Genomic DNA, 21,200 nt, shown 5'->3' with positions numbered 1-21,200 from the left:
TGCCACAAGGTCTGAGGTGGAAGTTAGGCCTCTGCTTTACATTCCAAGAAAAGGGGCACACAACCATGACTCTGGGGGGAAAATACAGTTGCCCTGCGCCTTAATCTATCATTCTGACTGTCATTCTATCCACTGTGCATTGCCAAGTGAATTAAAGACACTTTAAGAAGCTTCAATGGATGCCTTTTGTGTCCCATTATCTTCTTGTTTCACAGGCTTTGTGGGCAACGTTACGCATCACCAAGTCCGTAATGTCTTGAAAGGCTGTTTGGAAAAGAAATATCCGCTCATCGGATTCACACATCCTTTCACCGCCAGCCGTTGGAAGGAGTTGACTTCCAAAATGGATAAAAAGGCTCAAATTATCAGGCGATTCCATGCTAGCTGTTGGCTCAAACTGCAGGATTTCTGCTCATAATTTGCCTTCTAACACACACATCTAGTGTATTGGTTTTTCAGGGCCAATATGATATTAGCAGTTAATGAAACTGATATTTAGAATTGAGATTTGTTACTAGATTTATTATTTGTATTTATTTTTAACTTTATTTTCAATATTTATTTTGTTTGTTTATTTATGAAGTTTTTACTTTTATTTTGAAATGTTTATTATGTAGCACTGACAATTTGTTTTGTTTATTACCATATATTTTATACTGATTTTCTTTTACTAGATTCATTTTAATTTGCTCCTTTTTTTAATTTATTTCTTTCATATTATATAATGTTACTTTTTTCAGATTTTTATTATTTTACATTGACTTTTGCACTTTTTAAAATGTGTTATAGTGGGGACATTTTTTTTCTTAATAAATTGATTCATTTTGGTAACATAATCCTCTGTCTACAATGTATATTATTTTGCACTGGCATTTCTTAGTGTGACTGTTAAAGTTTGCTAAATCATACTGATATTCGCTGGTCAGGGCTGGTTAAACCTGCTTGGGGCAGCGTGTGTAAGAGGTTTACCACATCAAGACACACAGATGCAGGTAAGGTACAAAAACTGAGCTCACAAACAAGGTCTTTGATATCTTTTCTTTTTAGCTGAATCCTCTACATACCACCGCCATGATAAATCCGGAGCAGACCGTCATGTGAAGAACAGGTCTATTTAAAGAAGCGTCCCACTGTGAAATAAAATTCACAAACGTCTGCAAGAGGTTAAATTCCTGTGTGCACGGGCATTAAAAGGTAAAATGACAGGGGTTAACCTTGCTTAGGCATCCCAGCCCCTCTCCCGGGTTAGGCACACATCGGGCACCTCTCCACAGAGAACCACACAGAGAGGGTCTTGTTCTGCGGTCCATGAGCGGGTCAGAGCCGGCAGGTAGGAGTGAAATGATAGGCCTCCCCAGAGACGCAGCACAGAGGACACACTGTTTCCCCGCAGCTAAAGCATCCACTGGAATGCAATATGGGGCAGCAGGTAACTTTCAGTTCACCACATACCTTTATCGAAAATCTTCAAATCCCAGGAAAGCCCCCGCCGCCTGCCGTCTGACACTTTGGTGGGAATTCAGAAACAGGGCAGATAGAAAGCTGGACCTGACAGGCATCAAACTAAAATGAGGATTAGTTTCTTAAGGAGGGACAGTCGGCGGTGTTACTTATGTTGACAGTTGGATCTGTTTGTTACGTTAAACCCAGTGAGAGCTGGCAGACAGATACCTGTCCTGGATTAGATTTAATATCAGTTTAAAATGGTTATTACCCAGTGAAACATGGCATTAGGGAAAGCACAAGATAGTTTTCATTTTGAAATTTAAATGTTTTTTCGGGGTAAACAAAATAACAAGTCATAAGTAAATGCGCATTTTTTTTATTTATATATTTATTTATATTGAATGCATTTTTATTTTTTATTTTATTATATTAATTTATTTTTAGTTGTTTTTTTTTTTTGGGTCCAATTTTCCTATGTTGAACTAACTGTTTCACTAAAAACTTATAACACAATTCATTCTCTAATTTTATTTGGGACCTAACTGATCAAAGTGTAATTTGATTTTGATTTAAAAATATTCACAGTATAGAGTGGCGTCTTGAGTAGGAATCTAATGGAAAGTGGACTTGAACCCCCAATGTTTTTCTTTTTTTTTTTCTTTTTTTTCCCTTTTTTTTTTTCTTTTTTTAGTTTTTTTTTTTTTTTTTTTTTTTTTTTTATTAATATTATTATTATTATTGTTTTATTTAATCATAATGCCTTTTTCATTTTATCTATCCTTCTGTGCTTTTGCTTGTTTTCCTGCTGACTTGTCTTGTACTTTTATTTATTACTTTTAAGCATATGATTGTGTTGTGATTTATTGTTGCCATAACAGGCTTGAAGTTAAGTTTTTGTAACTGTAATTTTAATAAAACAAAAATGGTTGTTGTTGCAGTTACCATCATGTGCAACATTAAATATTACTGTGCTTCTTCTGTCCAGCTTTTATATAGACATAAAATCAACACCTTTTATCTTTCTTTTAAAAAAAAAAAAAAAAAAAAAAATTCAGCTATACCACTTTACATTAAAGTTTAACTTTGGGATAAGAGTCCCCAGAAACACCATGTTGTGATATTATCAAGATACTTAATCACAATGCAGTGTTATTGCAATCTTAAGTAGTAGTATTGCACGAAAAATATAATGCGATATATGCAATTTTTTAACTACGAATAATGTTCTCAAAAAAAACTTTGTCAACATCTGTTTTTTTCATAGTTGATAAAGTCTACAGTGTATTTTTCCCACTTCAATCACTTTTAATCATTTACATGGTTTTTAAAAATTGATACTTGTCTGTGTATCAATTTGCAATGCAAAGTATCGTGACACAATGCTGTATCGCCACACCCCTGGTTTAAATGAACACACAATAGTAACTGAGCCTATTCTGATATTAATATGAACAAAGATGAACTATTTTGCAAAAATATGTATCATTTTTAAAAGGAAAAAAAGCAATGCACTTACAATCTAATTCCATAATATCCAAATTCCTTTTGTGTGCTTCACAGAAGTGACACATGGGGTCCACCCAGGGATCATAGCCACACTATGATGTCATAGCAGTGTGTGCAGATGAATGGCGTTTGCCCCCCCCCTTTCCGCATGCACCCAGAGCTCCAGGCCCATTCCCCGGCAAAAGTCCGCCAAATGACGGGAAAGGCGTCTCCGCCAGCAAAAGAACAGTGAGTCCCAGGTGCTCACACAACACGGGGGAAAGCCAAACACTGTTCATCTGCACACATTGTAGTGACACAGAGTGGCTGAAAAACATCAAATTCTTCCTAGTTTTCCTGCAGGGATAAGTATTGGGTACCAATAACTAACCATACATACAAATAGATACTGTAATTGTTAACAAAAACATGACGCAAATGAAACTAATTGCTCTCTTTTGCCCCCTAATAGTCAAAATTAACTCTATGAGTAAAGCCTCATGGAGCCACTAAGCTTGTGTTTACACCTTGTATTAATATGCGTTTTGGGTGATCCGATTACAAGAGAACAGCACTAAATATGAGTGTAAACAACCACCAGGAGGCATTGTGATGTGATCACTCAAACCACTTGCAGAGGTTGTCTGCAATGCATTTGACCACAGATGTTTTGTAGTGTAAACGCTAATGCGTCCTGATGTGTCCCCCAAAAAGGACTATGTAATCAGTACAGGTAATGGTGGTTGTAGGGCTGGATGGTATGGCTTTAAAATAATATTGTGATATCTTAAGGCTATATTGCGATACATGATATATATATCTTGATATTTTTTAATGTTTTTAAACTAATGTTAACCACTAAAATACAAAATGACTGAATGAACTGCAGGTAGAATAAAGTTAAATAGCTACTGGCGTATAATAAAGTTAAATACTGCTGTTGTCATAATATCTTTTTAAATATGATTGTAAGAAAATAAAATTAAATACTTATATAATGACATTTTAAAAAGTATTGTCATAATCAAACAAATCAGAGCAGGACCCACGGTGCTTTTATTTTTGAAGCACTGCGAACAAGTCGAGACACAATAAGTATATTCGATATATGGCCCACCCCTTGGTGGTTAATTTGGTGACAGCGCATAGTGGGGCATTAACAAAGTCTGAACAAAAGTGGTCAGCTGGAGACGCATGACAGGCACAGGTGTGAACAGTGATGTCCGCTTGTGTTCAGATCACCAAAACGCATGTTAATACTAGGTCTAAACAGGTTCTTTCATGGGTTTCGACTCTTGTTTACGTGAAACTACTGATAGGGTTAGTGAACTTCATATCATTCATACAGCAGCTTTATCTTGAGGGCAGTAAAATGTACTTAAAATGCCTCACACCCCTCCCTCTCACACTGCAACAGAAACCGAGGGTCAATATGCTGTCGGCTTATCAGGTTCATAACGTGTCAGAAAACGACACAGAGGGACAGACATTCCAACATGGAGTCCCATTTCTCTTCACATGATTAAATCATGTCCTCAGTTTATTACTGCTGTCTTGCTCTGCCAAATGTCTGAACTCTAGGGTGTGCTGGCTGATTTTAAAGCAGCATGATTACATAAAAAGTCAATTAAAACACACAAAAACACATACATACACATACATAAGTGAGCCCCCTAAAAAATACCCACATACACCATATAGAGATCCAGACAGAGGAAAATATTACAAAACTTAAGTTAGTTCGCCTGTGCTTTAACTTTAAGTCTTTGGAGGTTCATGTTCAATTTGCAAACAGTTTGTACAGGACCTTAACATCTACAAGCAAAATGCCAACTACACAATCAGCCGGACGAAGATAAGCTAGATAATATTATGCTGATATTATGCTGTGATAGAGAGAGGGAAGAGAGGGTGGAAGGTGGACTATTGTGAGCAATGTGTCTGTAAGTTTTTTTAATAACTCAGAATGCAGTGGTTTGGGCCTTATCACTAGATAAGATAAGATAAGATAATCTTTATTGATCCCTAGGGGGGAAATTCAAGTACTACAGCAGTACAAGGGTAAAAGTTGCATGCATGAAAGGTGGAATAGAATAACATATAATAAATAAAAGATCAACATGCTGTACAAAAATACCGATCAAATAGAAAATAGAGGTACATACAATTTTAATAAAGTGGCGGAGTAAAGTGTCATTTCAGGACAACTGAGACATTACAGTATGTGCAGTAGATGGAAGTTAAAGTGACAGTGATGTTACAAGGTGACACACAGTGTCAAAGCAAGTGCTTCACTATAGCTGGCAGCCATGGATAACCGTCCGCAATTCACTTCATCTGTTTCTTTTCCTTGTCAGACTGCTTAAATGCAGAATGCTTGAGGAGGGGTCGACTTCTACACTGAGAACACTGGTCTCTTTTGTGTCTGACAGCTGCCACATCCTTTCAGTTTACTTCATTGTTTTTGTAGTTGTAAAATAAAGGAAAAATTGAAGCATTCGAAGACTGATTTGGACATCCATTAACTTGGCAACTATTTAAGCTTCAAAGCAGTCAGTGCCATAAAGAAGCACATTTGTACACAATAAACCACAACTATAAATTTTAAATTTCATTTAACTAAGAATGCAAAATCCATTGATTGCATAAATAAATTTATAAAAGGTGTCCCTGTTTGCAAACTGTGCCAACACAAAATTTAATGCCATTCTCATTCATGTGTCTTTGCAGTCAGATCATGTTCTGCCTGTCAGTCCATTTACAGCCTTTATACAATAATCCTTAGATGCAAAACACGCATTGCACATTCTTCCTGAAGCCTATACAAGACCCCCTCATCTGGTTCAAAGTCTTGGTTGTGTACTTTGGTTTTACATAGGGGTTTTGCTTTCTGGTTGATTGTTATCGCTCTTCAAAGTTCTGCAACACGGGCCTCCCTGAGTGCTGCTGAAGGGAGCAGCCAAACCCTACTCTTCATCTGGGACACTAACCACAAGCGTGTCTCACACACACACACACACACACACACACACACACACACACACACACACACACACACACAAAGACAAGGAGCAATTACGACAGGAAGCAATTTCTCTGCACCTGAGCACCTCTCCGACAAAAACATCAGCATGAAAAAACGGGCAAATGGTATGCGAGGGTAGGCACAGCATTTGGCAATGTAAGTAAGCACCGACATTCAGCACATAAAGCATTCTACAGCCTTCAAGTTAAATCAGTGGACAATTACACGAACTGTCTCTTCCTCAGTTTTACTTTCTGCAGCATACAGAACTGCAACAAATAGCTCCACATTTTCAAGCCCCCTCTGAAATCTTACTTTGAAATTGTAAGTAACATAAGTGACTGTTTATACAGCATGACTGACACTTGGCAGCCTCACTTGAGTGACTATTTTCAACACTTTAGCACCACTTCATTATTTCAACCACAACTCGGCTGGCTGGAGTCAGGGCATTCATTTCCCACAGCTCTGCATGTGCCCACAGCCCTGCCTCTGTGCCAGCTGTTTGTCTGTACCACCGGACAGCTCAGCATATCCGGAGAAAGCCATCCAAGATTTCTAGAAGTGTCTCTTCAGTGTTACTTCCCAGCCACACAAGAATTACACTGGTAAATAAACACAATATGTCTGTGTGCTGGTGGAAACCTAGATAGGTGATCCTTAGAAAATACTTAAAAATTAAAATAATATTAATAATTTTTTTTAAAAAAAGAAGAAATAAATAAATAAAATACAGCAAAAACATAAAACAAAACATTAAAAAAAAACAGCAAAATATGATCTTTCAATTAAAGCAAATTAACTGTCACACCTGTGAATAAACTACCAGCTGCAAGGAATGTGCTTCCCCACCCTCAGTCAGTTGTACAACCTCAACTGCAACTGTGAGAAAAACTAATCTGCACCTGGGCTGAAAAGTCCGACTAAATGGCTGAATGAAACCGAAAAGTAGTTGAAACCTCCAGCTGCTGCCACCCCAAGTGGTGGTAGTAACAAGAGACCAAGCTTAAACTCTGACAGGTCCAGGATCATAAAGTCTCCACTTTTAAGTCATTTGAAGTCTTTAAGGGAAACTATTTCCCACCATGAACCCTATTTTCCCATATTTTGTGTCCAAGTGAATAATGGTTGCAATTTAGTTCCTAATTTTTCACAATAAATTTACATCCATTAACAGTAATTGTTTTTGTCACTGACGGGCACAGATTGTTATATTCATGTTTGACAATATTCATTGACTTAAACCATGAGCACTTTCTTTGCTGAGCAACAGTTTTAAGTGAAAGGAATTAAAACCCTGTCCCATTAACACCCTAGTCCAAATATAAGCCTGTTGAGTTCACTGGTTTAAGCAAATAATAATTGAAGTTTCATGGTAAGCATATTCAGAATAAGATGGGTGCTGATGATGAGGCATTGGAGCTAATCTGATAGGGCAGGATGGGTACGCCCAGTTGTGCAGTGGAGGTATACCCCACTCTTTCTGACTTTTTAGAGTATACCCACCTATCAGCCAAAAAGCCATTGGAATATACTGTACAGTATACCCACTTCCTTTCTACTGATGTACCTGGTAGTAAAACCACCTCATCAACTACCACTACACCACCATGTACGCCACACAAAAAACACTGGTAAACCCTGACCAAAAGAAAAAGCACATATCAGCATATCACTTGGGTTTTAGTGAGCAACACTCACAGAAACTATGATGCATCATAAAAACTTCTGATTTATTATGTCCATATGGCGGCATGCCTGATTAAATCAACTGCAGCAGTGTTTAAATATTACCACACAGTCTTTTGAGTTTAAATCAACCTGTCAGTTCATTTAATAAAACCAACCAAATGCCATCTTAGCTTGGAAAAAGCCCTGAATCATTCATTATCAACCCCAAAAAAACATCACCAAACAAACCCATTACAGCCACAATTTGGCATCATAACGTGACTCCTTCGTGATTAGACTAAGCTCACATCACGTTACAAATGACCTGATTTTCCTGCAATATTAAGTAGACCATGTGCTGATGGAAGTCTTGTTTACCAACATACAGAGCTTGGAAGACTTGCACACTACATCGCCACTGAATGGTCTGCTGTGTGGTTTTGGGTCAGTCAGAGGGTGGGAAATCAGTGCAGATTACTGAACACATTCCACAGGGCAGAAACTAGAGCCTCTGTTTGCAAAGCATTATCATTTTTAACTTGTGTACATCTAACTAACCACCACAGACACGCCAGCAGAGGGTAGAAAGAAGAAACAGTCAATTATTTGCATTACATCCAGGGCCATAGCACCAAATTCTGGGCTCTATGCATAAACCGTTGTGGTATGCCCCCCACCCCTCTCTTGATCCATGTCTCTCTCAAGCACCATTTTTAATTTTATCTTTAACAAAGTCCGTTTTTTTTCCTTTTTTGGAACCTCAATTTCCATTTCTGGAGGAAGGACATAACAGTGCACATTGGTGCCACAAAAGCCACAGTGTTTTCATCACAAGTCATCACATATCGCCGCTTTGTCAGTTTACTTTAGTGTCTACATATTACACTCTTGGTATCCTCCTGCATCTGCTGCTGACGTTCCATAATGTGGAAACCAACACGAGGATGTAAACAAAACAACATGGTTAGGATTATGCAACAAAAGCATGTGGTCAGGTTTAGAAAACGTAATGGTTTGGCTCTACAATCATACAGGAAGCGAAAATAGGGCTCCTGAGTTTAAGTTCGGGATTCATTGGACCCATCCACCACCACTCCCAACCACCCTATAAAGGCCTTCTGGCTCCTTATATGAAGTGGCTACCTGCAGCATTCCAACTTGACAATGTCCAGCGGTGTATCATATGGCCGCAATAGCTTCTGTCTAGCTGCATTACCAACTAACACCCCACTCGGCATATCATAGTGCCGTACCAGGCGCCGTCCCATATAATAACACTGCAAAACCTTCCATCCAGCTGCAAAACAAACTGACGCTGCTCTGTGTTGTATCATACCACTGCAAAGGTGTTGGTGTTTGTATCTTATGCCAAATGCACTGACAAAATGGTGGTATTTAATGACTTCCAAATAAGAACAAGCTGCAGGCAGTCACTCACTAAGCTCAGGCTGCATTTAGAGACAAATCCCTGTGCCATAACTATTTTGCGCTTTCAAGGGGTGAGCACAGCCTCAGAGAGCTTCCGCTATTTTTCTGATTCAAACTTCAAACTTTTCATTCCAGGCTTTTCGAGGGTCCCAATCCCATTGGGGTCTTGAGTAATCCATCCCATTTTTCACCAACTATGATGCCCCTGATTGCACCACTACAGGTAGGATCACCACTGGTGGCCCCAGGCTTTTTGTTCTTGGACTTTTCAGAGTTGCCCTCAGCAGTCATTATGGTTGATGGTTTACCTCATTCATTCACAGAAGCAGTGTGGATGCCTAATGTCAAAGCAAGTATTAGACTCACAATATAGGTAGATTGATGTTTTTTTCCTACGTTTTTGACAGTCACTCAAGTCTACCATATGAACTGACAGAACATACAGCTGCTGATAGTCAGTGTCTGCCTTTGGAGGACTCGGTTCAGTCTTTATGTTTAGTTTATCAAGTGGAACCAAAGGTTTAAAGTTCTTCTCTGTGTCCATGTCAGACATAAAGATGAACAAATAGGTTATAAAGCACACATTTACATGCAAATATACACGTCCAGCCTGTAGCGAAGCTACCTGAATAAACACGCAAGCCCCCTCATTGTCAGCTCGTTTTGACGCCCAATCGTGTCTGCACGCACTTTCACCACCACTTACTTACCTTTTTCGTGCTCTCTTTCTTCTTCTCCTCCTCATGTTGGAAAGCAGGCATTTGCAGAAAGTCCTCTTCACAGCAGATGAAGCTCACTGTGCATCCCATCCGAGCAAAAAAGCCAGAGCGCGCACACGTCCTAACCCATTCAAACCAAACTTCACCGCTCGGTTTCCCGTCTTTCACGCGTCAGCTGTGGGGTCTTTATTGTGACTTTCTGCGGCTCAAACAAGCGACAGGTCTGCGCAGGCGGTATGGCATCATTGCCGATGTCAGTCGAGCATTGTAAAAGAGTTTTGATGTTTCGATGAGTTTTCCCGCACTTGTTTTCATGCACCACGCGCTGACTGATTGGCGTACTGAGGTGAAGTGACTTCCCTCTGCAGACACTCTGTGGAGACAGACAGGTAGCCTGCAGCACTCTCTCTCTCTCTCTCTCTCTCTCTCTCTCTCACACACACACACACACACACACACACACACACCTGTGGTTTCCATATGTGATTGGTGGTTCAGTCTGTCACTCAAAATCAGAGGGGCTTGATTGTTCAAACTCTTGCTCAAACTTTTTACCCCCACCCACCGATCTATGACAAAATATGATATGGTGTGAAAGAAAAGAACCTAATAATCACTTAAACATAACTTTTTATCAGGTGTTTTGACATTAGCTGGTGTGTCTGTTGGACCTAAAAGTCCATATGTGGCCCGTGCTCACAGATGTCCCAGTTGATTCGCCAAACCACTGGTATGAGATCAGTCCTTGTAGTGCAAAAATCCCTGTGGCAGCACTGAAGTTTAAAAGCTGTTTTCTCATCATGCAATTATGGCGTCCTCTGCTGGGTGATTCGTGAAGTAATAGTGAGAACCGATAAGGATACTTTATCAACGTTATTGTTTTGTTGAATTTGATTTAATACATTATTATTTTATTATTATTATTATTATTATTATTATTATTATTATTATTATTATTATTATTATTATTATTATTATTATTATTATTATTATTATTATTATTAACATTCAATTTCATATTTGCATATTTGTGAAGTAGTAGTGAGAAGTGATAGGGAAACATTTTTTTTTTACCTTTTTTAAATTGATGAATAATGAATGAATATATTATTATTATTATCATTATTATTATTAGTAGTAGTAGTAGTAGTAGTAATAGTAGCATTAAAAATCCAATTTCATATTTGTATCAAGCCGAAGTAAGGGATTGTTTTAGAGATACAGTAGGCTTTTTAGTTGACGAAAAATTAAACTGTTTTGTTTTGTTGCTTGCCTTTTTATTTTATGGTATATTATATTTGCTGCCAAGGCTATTTTATTCATATGTAATATCTGTTAAAGTTGAAAAACTCCAATAAAAATATTGATTTAAAAAAAGGATTACAAATTCTGTTAATAGATTCTTTCCTCTATAGTGTTTTTATTAAATCATTAAATGCAGTGCCAACTTTGATATTAAATGAAATGAGCAATGTACAAGGTCAGTGGGAAACAACAAAACACAGATTATAAAAATATTATTTTACTCTTCATCACAAATATGAAAACTGAAGCTCAGATGATGACTCTTCACCTTCCTTGTTAAAATGAGTTCAAAGAAAAAAATCTATGTAGCCACATTATGACTGTTTTCTTGATTATTATGTCATTCGTAAAAACATGATATACTTGCTTTTCTTTGGAAGTTTTAAAATCTGGCTTTTATATGTACTTACATTTGTTAAAGCAAAAGTTTCAAACCTGTCTTGCACTCATTATACACCAAACATTCATAAAAATCCACATTTTTCATTGAAATGCAACATGTTGATTCGAACACATCCGCAAAAGCAAATCAAACTGAGTTTTTACACCCTCTTTCCACAAAGTGTAGGTTTAGTTGTCGGTCTGGTACCAGAACAGTGCGGTTGATGCTTTTCAGCTCTTTGATTGTGGGGTCTGGTTTGATTTCAAAGTGCCTGATTACCTGGAGGGGAAAGAAAAATATGATGTTATTAAAGTAACTTTATGATTCGACCTCAGACCATACAGATACATTAGCCCCCTTATTAGTTGCATTAAATACAAAGAAGTTTGCAGGTGTATAATTTTCAGTCAAATATTTTGCTCACTTGCTCATGTTTCTTGCCAAAGGCAGGCAGAAGTCATGTTCATGGACAAGAAAATGTATGAAAGTTACTTTGAGTCACGTTTATCTACATTATGTCACTTCATTAAATAGCTGCAAGTCACATTAAAGTAATATAACGTTAACTTGCTAACTTACAGTTAGATGAGTTGACTACTCATACAGCTACTGTGGCTAACATTATGTAGCAAATTCAAAAATTCAATCACAAGGTACATTTTGGGGTAAATTTGAACCAGAATGTTATGATGAATCTGAGTTCATCTCTCAATATATACATTTTTACTTTGATGTTGCTTATTTAGTGATGAATATTTAATGTTAAGTCAGTTTGTCACATGGAATTATACACAGTACAGCTCCAGTGAAATGTGATCGCAAAAACTCATATCCTTTTGCTGTGCAAAATGATAAAATACAAATATTTTTCTTTCATTTGTGTGATAAGAAACCTAACATCATCACTCCAAATGAACCCCTTTTCAATTCACTTTCCTCCAACATTCACTTTCCTCCAACATTCATGCCTCCTTTCAAAGCAGTGTCACTTACCCGAAACAGAACCAGATACATCTCAAGCTCAGCAATCCGCCGACCTACGCAGCCTCTCACTCCAAAGCCAAATGGAATGGATCCAAAGGGGGTTGGCCTATCACGACCATCACGTAGCCATCTCTCCGGCTTAAATGTAGACGGCTCTGGGAATGTGTCCTCATCATGACTGATGGCATAGTGACATAACGTGAAAGGGGTCTGGAGAGACAACAGCCAATAGCAAAAATAGTGAAACTCAGACTTTTGTAAAATAAGTTATGATAAAAGTACACACAAAACAAGCACAAAAAGCCTATAATGTTTTTTTTTAAAAAAAAAAAACAGACCCACTTTCTTTGAAAATTTATATCCACCGATGGTAACTTCCTTTTCTGCAATCACCCTTGCATTCAGAGGAACCACAGGGTACATCCTGCAAAACAAGAATGATTCATTTCATTTCATTATGTTTAGTCTAAAACTCTAGCCTGGCTAAAGACCAAGCAGTCAGGAAATGACTATGCAGGACACAAGAAGGGTACTAATGGAAGGGTTAATGACAAATAGCCAATTTGTGACATGATGGGCCTTGCAATAACCTAATAATAACTGCCAGCCAACTTGGGAAAAGAGAGACTTTCAAAAGAAACTTTGACCACATCTGGAGAAAGCTCCTTGACCTTGAGGAGTGAATGAAGATCCGGTTGCCTGCTAAAAGAGAACTGGATAGATTTAAGAGAAATCGCAGCGCGGGACCAAGAATGCTTTCAAGGTGTTCTTCAGATATCATGTTCACGAGAATGAGAATGATGCAAGGTTACAGCAACCTTGACCTTTGATCACCAAAATCCAGTCCAAGCGGACTTTTGTGCCAAATCTGCAGAAATTCCCTCAAAGCCTTCTTGAGATATTGTGTTTACCTGAATAAAGTGAGCCACACGCTACATGATAATCAGGTTGATTTTGGGCCTGATTCCCCCCTCCTGACCAAAGTCAGCAAAGGACCGATTATCTGATGGTTCTAAAGATTATCTCGCCAGACTTTCCTGTGGTGTGAGGTGTGTTATGAGTGATTTTATCCTCCTTAATCTGCTCAGAAGACAATCAGGACCGCCCCGATTTTGAAATCGTAAATTTTAAGCATGTTCAATATTTATGATCAGAAATACTGTTGTGTGGGGGCAACACCAAGGACAGCCGAGCACGAACTCTATGGATTGTTACATGGAACAGAACAATGACTAATCAGGAAGCAAGCTGACTTAAGACGGAAGCACAACAAACAAGAGACATGGCAATAGTGATAAACGCGATGCATAAAGTGAGACGGACCTCAGAAATGGAGGACCAACTCATTAATTTGTGCAAGCAACATGAGTGTTTCTACAGCCTATTCTGTAAAACACAACACGATCAAACTGATAAGGAGAGGAGTTGGACAGAAATTGCTACTGCAGAGGCCTGCCATATTTGTTTACCAAAAAATCAAGTTTGACCGCACAAGATTTCTGGTTGGTGGATGGAATCTGTAACTTTGAGGTGTGTTGTGTTGGTCATCTTGTTGTGCACCACACACAATAAGAACAAAACTGTTAAATCTGTCAGCATTTGTCATTATGTGAGTGTCTCTCACATTTTCTAAACCAGTTAAGATTTCAAAAATCTTGTAGTGTGTGCCAAGCTTAACACAAACAGGGTCACAGTGACCTTGACCTTTTTACATTTGACAACCAATATCTATTCAGTTCATCCTTAAGTGCAAATGTATGTTTGTGCCAAATTTGAAGAAATTCCCTCAATCCCTTAAGATATCGCATTCAGAGACATACATATGGACAGACGGACGCATGGACAGACAACCTGAAAACAAAAAGCCTCCGCCCATGGCTATCGCCAAAATGGAAGCATCAAAACAAAACAAAATCATATCTAGATTACCTTCCCTGTATCATGTTTGTACATGTTTTTACATGGTGGTCTGTAGAAGTTGAACACCAGCAATCAGAAGTTTACATGCTGATCTGTGTGACCACTCTCACCTCAGTGCTTCCTTGATTACAGCCTTTAAATAAGGCATCCGAGTGACCTCCTCAGCAGAGGGGATCTGGTCTGCAGGCACCATTGTGGACACTTCTTTGTAGAGTCTGTCCTGGGTTTGAGGGTTCTGGGACAGCAGGTGCAAAGTCCATGTGAGGGTATTGGAGGTCTTGATAACAAAGAGACATTATTAAGTAAACATGCAGAGAGATGCATACCTGAACAAATATGTACCTCAGATGCATGTATAAGAAAAATGTGGAATCTGAATGATAGCCCAGCTTATGTTTTGACATTTCATGATGATGTGATCTCAGAAAGTCATTTTTAATAAAGTGGGATTAGCAAAAGACGTATTCAGAATGAGTGATGGCATGGCTTTGGAGGCTAAGTTGTTCAGGGGAGATATCTTGAAGCATTTTTACTTCCTTACAGTATTCTAATGCTTAATAAGTGAGATGAAAAACAGAGACAGAATAACATGCCAGAGCATGACACTGATTTAAAAGTCCAGTGTGTAGGATTAAGGGGGATTTATGGGCAGAAATGGTATATAATATTAATTACCATGTTTTCAGTAGTTTTCCATAGAGAAAGATTTATTTGCATTTTCACATATCACATTTTCGCGTCGGCTAACGTAGTTCCCCTCAACAAGTTCTCATCCCAACTCATCACATGGGTCTGCTCTGTCAGTGACCTTCTGCATCTACTTATGATGTTTTAGGTATGCCTCTGGATTTTATGCGCAGGCATCCAGTTCTGTCTGGCCACATTCTCAAGTGATGCCACCCATGTGTGTTGCATGTGGACGCAACCAGTGTGGTCCAGCCATCCAACAGCGGAGAATTATAACACCACTGGTTCTGTCTAAACATGTTCTCATCTGGTGCCATCCAGCTGTGTTCCGGTTGGACGTGGAAGGTGGCTTTTGGCATTACACTCATACGCTGAAAGCACTTACAAAGCGGACATATTTGACGAGTTCGGAGTGAGCACAGACTGTTCCCATTCATGCTTGGCACATTGGTTTCAGTTGGTTGCAATCCGCACTCTCACCACTAGATGCCACTAAATCCTACACACTGTACCACAGTCTCCCATGTCACCACAATGTGTCTTCTCCACTGGTCTTAGGCAGAAAAACCTGGCTTGATTCTGCGAGTGAGCCTGAATTATTGATTCATTTGTTTCTCTTTAAGGATAGGGTGTCACATTTACCGTGTCCATTCCGGCTAGTAGAAGTTCAGCAATGCTGCCATACACGTCTTTAGTGCTCAGCTTAGTGTTTGAGAGCAGGTATGTTAGGTATTCACCCTCCACATGCTGGTTGTTGTCCACTCGCTTCTGAATGACGTCCATCTTCTGGTCGATCAACTTTTTGGCTAAAATAAGTGCTTCAACAATTAACAATTAACTCCAAGTTTTAAAAAAGGATAATAAAAGCATTTGTTATTCATTTAAAAAAAAAAAAAGGTAAACAGTAGATATTTTGGAAAAGACAGCCCTTCAGGTGGCGGTCACTCGCTTAATGGCAAAAGTAGTTTCATAGGCTGGGAGTTCTAAAGCTCATTAATTCACAAGTACAATGCAGTTGTTCCGTCGGTACAAACACCAAAGTGTGAAAACAACACCTGGCTATAGCAGGGCTTATGCATGATGATGATGGCTGACGCTGTCACAAATCCTGCCTCATCCTTTGTCCATTCAGTCTTTGATTCTGCCAGATTTTCCCTGTCTAACACACCAATGTTAGCAGCAGATCCATAGCAGAGACAGTCAAATCACTGTGAGGTTTAAAGTTCAACCCAGCTAACTCCTCAGCTGTGTTTTCCTTCTGTCCAACTCACCAAAGCTGAAGATGCCCTCCCAGCCTGCGATGTAGCGCCCCCAGTAGGGCAGCAAACTGCGGCTCCACTTGGGCAACATGAACACAATTGTGTTGTTGCTGAGCATCTGGTTTATGGAGTTGATGAAGTCTTGTGTACCTGCAGGGATTTCCTTCTCCAAACACCCGAGCCTGCTCTCAAACAGGATGGAGGCAATACCTGAGTGACAAAGGTTAAAATTTAGGATGAGAAATTATTCAGAACCTGTCTATAAAATAACTCTCCATAAGGCTGAAATGTGACAAAACAGTAATATGTCATTATGTAACCATATCAGTTTAATTTTATTAATTAATGCATCAATACCCGAAAATAAAAATCCACATTTTTGTTTGATTTGAATGATTTTACTGTTCATTTTTAATAAGGGCACAGGATTTCAGAGGTCTAGTGTATAGGACTTAGTGGGATCTAGCAGTGAGGTTGCAGACTGCAGCCAACTGAAACGTGTTTGTCAAGGTTCTACAAAAATGTGCATAAGCAAAAGGCTCTATTTAGCACCAGTGTTTGGTTTTTCCTTCTGGGCTACTGTAGAAAGACTATGGTGGACTCTGTGGAAAAGGACATGCTCCATGAGTAGATATAAATGGTTCGTTTTAAGGGAACAAAGACACAACAATTCTTAGTTTCTGGTGATAATATATAAATGAAAACATAGTTTGAATATTATATGTATAGTGTCTGCCAATATATCCCCGTTAATCCTACACACTGGATCCTTAAATAAGCATGCACTGTGTGTTGCATCCATAAACACAGGCTGAAGTTGGATTAATTTGTTGGGACTATATTTCTGTACTTTACAAAGACACATCAGCACATGTTGCTTCTCTGAAGTCTGCTTGGACGCCTTACTAGCTGCTAATAAACTGTTATTTCTTTGCTATTCTTTAACACTACAAATACCGCCATGCGGTTGCATGCCTCTGCGCACTGGTCAAGTTGTTTGTGAAAACATGGATGCTTCACACACAAAAGATCTAAACAGTCAGTGCAATTTTAAAGTGATTTTTGAGGGTTTCTTGAGTTATGACCACAACATGTTGTATGAGGTCACCATGACCTTAACCTTTGACCTTTGGCCAACAGATTTGGCCAACAGAGTACAGGTGGAAACTTGTGCAAAATTTGAGGTTACTCCTTAAAGGCCATCTATAGATATTGTGTTCACAATAATGAGACAGATGTAAAGTCACAGCGACCTTGACCTTTAAACACTAAATCATCATTGAGTCCAGGTGAATGTTTCTGTCAAAAGGTGTTCTTGAGATATTGCATTCACAAGAATTGGTAATGTCACTGTGACTTTTGACCACCAAGATCTAATCGGGTTATCCTTGAGTCCACTCGAACATTTGTGCCAAATTTGGAGTAATTCACTCAAAGTGTTCTTGAGATATCGTGTTTACATTAATGTGATGAATGCAAGATTCCTGTGACCTTTGACCACCAAAATTTAATCAGTTCATACTTTAATCCAAGCAGATGTTTGTGCTAAATTTGAAAGAATTCCATGAGGGCATTCTTAAGATATTGTGTTTAAAGGATATGTCGGATATACAGACGCTCGGATGTACGGGCGTACTTACAGACAACCTGAAAACACAATGCCTCTGGCCACGTGCATCGCCGGTGCAGAGGAATAAAAATGTGGGGTATAAGTATGTCAAACAATATCGAATAATCAATAAATAAATCTCTCATACATACACGCACATCCTGAGTGTGAAGCTTACTTGTGAAAGGGTTTCTACATACCTTCGAGTGCAAAATAATAGAGCTCATTGGCCACGTTGGTCACCATGTCTCCTGTCGAGCTGCACTGACGCAGGAAGTTTATCCTCTTGATGAAGTCTGTAACCACATCATTGATGACCCCACCATACAGCGCAGAGTCCTTCGGATGCAGCATGCGCTTGTTCAGCATCACCCGCAGGTTGTACCACTTCTCCCCATCCCTTGGAACAAAAATGCAGTCACAATGAAAACCCAAAAAAATCAAAGATTGAAGAGGACAGAGGATACTATTGGAACTGATTCATCTGGACAAAGTGTTGAGTGTGTTTATTAACAAGTTTGGCATGTGGTTGGATTTGGAGAGGGTAGCCAAATGTCAGCATTGTGTATCTTGCAGGTTAATAATTAATAAATAAACTTAATGATTGTTTGTCCAGTTGATACTGAGTTGTGAAAAATGAAGATAACAGTATTCAGAATTATAAGGGAATATTTAGACATTTTGAGAAATATGCTTATCCACTTAAGGGTGAAAGCTCAGATAAGTGAGTGACTAAATGGACATTTAGTTGAGAATATTTTGTCCCGTGACGGTTCCCAGGTTTAGTGAAAAGCTGCAGTGCTTTTACGAACTGCAGTTTCTGTTCACTTATCAGTGAAAACATTTTCAGATCCCAGCTTCTGTTGGCTTTCTTTCCCTGCGATATGGAGTTGACCTCAGATAAATATTTTTAATTTTAAAATGTTATTTAGTAGTTTATAATTATTACAAGCAGTTTTAGTTTATTTAGTTTGTTCACTTCGAGCTACTACAGGGAGTTTTTAAATGGTTATGAAACAGTCTCAGTTTAATACTGATGCCTCTTTAGCAACTCATGATGTAATAACTTTGCATTATGCAGAAACTTAAACGTATTAAAGCTCATAATGTATGAAAACCATTAATACACTGGGTGAGTCTTAGCAAGTAAAATAATAGTCCCAAACATAATTATTCCAGGTACTTTAAATGTTAGCTGATCCTATGTATGTAGCATCTAGCTATGTAGCTATGCTACACTGTAAATTTAATATATATTTTATCAACATTTCTCAAAGGATAGTGTATGTGTGGTGACTTTGTCATCACGAGTTGGAGGGGGAGTAGAAACAAGAACAAAATGTACATTTATATTTATACTTTAGAGTTTAGATATATTTATTTTATATTATTACTTATGTTTAAATTTAATTGATATATTCTACACTTTCCTACTTCTTTTAAGACTTTTGAATGGGACCATCTGTAACTAAAGGCAATTTCCGCTCGGAGATCAATAAAGTGTTTCTGATTCTGATTCTGAGGTGGATGGCAAGCCTATCACCTGGGTAAGACTGCTTCAGTCTGAGTTTTTCCAGCAGGTCACAATCAACCCACCTCCTCACATGACAGGACTTTACCCTGGAAAGCTCTTAAGTAAGTTTTTCAAAGTTTTACAAGAAACTGTTTCGACACTGGACAGTGGCCGCAGGAGAACGGGTGCGGAGCAATTCTGAGCAATTTATTCAGTATTTCAGTATAATTCATTATTTTTGTCTCACTCTGTGAAAGGCCCATAGCCGAATCCTCTCATGTCGCGATACTCTTTCCACACAGACATGTCTCCTCGGGTGGGGAACTTTTCATCATTCCTCAGTACTTCCTCCAGGAGCTTTGCAGTGTTCACACACACTTGTTTTAATCCATCTCTGTATATGGGTCCATACAGCCGTTTCTCATAGATCTGATGGTGGGCAAATACAAGACAGATGAGGCAAGAGAGGACAGGCACCCAATCAATCTTGAAAAAGCATGAGGAAGTAAAGGAACTTATACATTTAAATGAGCCAACAAAGTTTAAATATCTGTCACATCAATGAAATGTTCTGTGATGTATAATGAAACATATTTAATGAGCAGATATCACTAGTGTGACTGAATGTTGTTCACCTTTTAAAGAGAAGTCCTGTAAATAATCCTCTCCTCTGTGGGAGTAAGATAAAACTGTTCTCTGAGGTTACTATGGGAACAAAGGAAATCCGCCCAGCCAGACATTTTCTATTACGCAGTGTCACTGTGGGCAAATGCAATCACACCCTAATTCCTGAAGTAAATTTTTTTATATGTCAAGCAAGTCAAAGCAAAGTTAGAGCCCATAAGGCAGTGTCACTAAATTTACCACCCGCGGGCCAAATCTGGCCCTCAATAGGGTGCCGAGCAGCCCCCCAACCATTTTGTAATTCACAATAAAATTGAAGTGATTCACTCTGGGAATTGTTTTGAACTTTTACAGTTTCCAAACAGAGCTTCTCAAATAAAGTGCCAGTGGTCGATCCCCTACATCCCCCAACAGAGGTCCTAGCTAAGCCCCTAATGTCCTAAAATCCACAAAACGGCCTAAATCCGAGAAACGGTTTCACATCCTGGAAACTTTCTGAAATCCTAGAAGTCCTAAAATCCTAGAAATGGACTAAATTCCTAGGGAATCCTAAAACTAGAAACATCCTGAAATTCTAGAAATAGCCAAAAACATCCTGGAAACGTTCTGAAATCCTAGGGACATCCTAAAAAATCAACCCAAATTCTCATTAATTTCTTAAAATCCTAGAAATGTGCTAAAATCCTAGAAATCACAGACATTCCAATGTCCTAGAAATCCTGGAAACATGTATGGGGCTGCTGCGACTGGCCTCTGTCCTCCTGTTGTTTTGCAAAAGTGGCCTCCAAGCAAAGCAAGTTGAGTATAGCTGCCATGAGGGATTTCTGGAATGTGTGCAAACAGTCATGCGTCGCTGTGTGTCATCCAGAAACCATGCAGTACAGCCTGCCGTACCTGTAGCTCATGCATACGGTTGTAGAAACCCTGAAACACCATCCTGTATATTTGCACCAAGAGACTGACATGAGGGAGCTCCTCTTCTGTCCGAGGCTTTTCTTGGAAGGCAGAGAGGGCCCCCTGGACAGAGGACAGTTTTCCAGCCCCACTGGAGCAGACTCGGGCCACAGCATTAGGACACGGCAGCAGCCAGCTGCCATTCCTTCGAGTCACACCTCGGGAAATCCATGCAGCCATGGTGAGAGC

General features: G+C 38.9%; 1 protein-coding gene across 1 annotated transcript; it reads right to left on the bottom strand.

Annotated features, from left to right (window-relative positions):
• Positions 1-11,161: 11,161 nt before the first annotated feature.
• On the bottom strand, positions 11,162-21,200 carry LOC121949317 (sterol 26-hydroxylase, mitochondrial). The gene is made up of 9 exons (XM_042494979.1): positions 20,952-21,200; positions 19,681-19,862; positions 18,121-18,320; positions 16,324-16,521; positions 15,695-15,858; positions 14,476-14,642; positions 12,788-12,869; positions 12,455-12,655; positions 11,162-11,740 (listed from the first exon to the last, which is right to left on the bottom strand). The coding sequence occupies exons 1-9, from the start codon at positions 21,189-21,191 to the stop codon at positions 11,609-11,611; spliced, it is 1,566 nt and encodes a 521-aa protein (XP_042350913.1). The 5' UTR covers positions 21,192-21,200; the 3' UTR covers positions 11,162-11,608.

This window comes from Plectropomus leopardus, chromosome 10 (assembly GCF_008729295.1).
Source record: "Plectropomus leopardus isolate mb chromosome 10, YSFRI_Pleo_2.0, whole genome shotgun sequence".
NCBI classification, from domain to species: domain Eukaryota; kingdom Metazoa; phylum Chordata; class Actinopteri; order Perciformes; family Serranidae; genus Plectropomus; species Plectropomus leopardus.
The sequence above is the reverse complement of the archived record's forward strand: the minus strand, read 5'-3'. Positions and strand labels throughout refer to the sequence as shown.

Excerpts from the sequence above, each read along its gene's own strand:
- LOC121949317 (XM_042494979.1), bottom strand. The coding sequence starts at position 21,191 with ATGGCTGCATGGATTTCCCGAGGTGTGACTCGAAGGAATGGCAGCTGG. Across the intron at positions 15,859-16,323 it reads GGAGGGCATCTTCAGCTTTG|CCAAAAAGTTGATCGACCAG; the intron begins GTGAGTTGGACA and ends CACTTATTTTAG. Across the intron at positions 11,741-12,454 it reads TGTATCTGGTTCTGTTTCGG|GTAATCAGGCACTTTGAAAT; the intron begins GTAAGTGACACT and ends TTTCCCCTCCAG.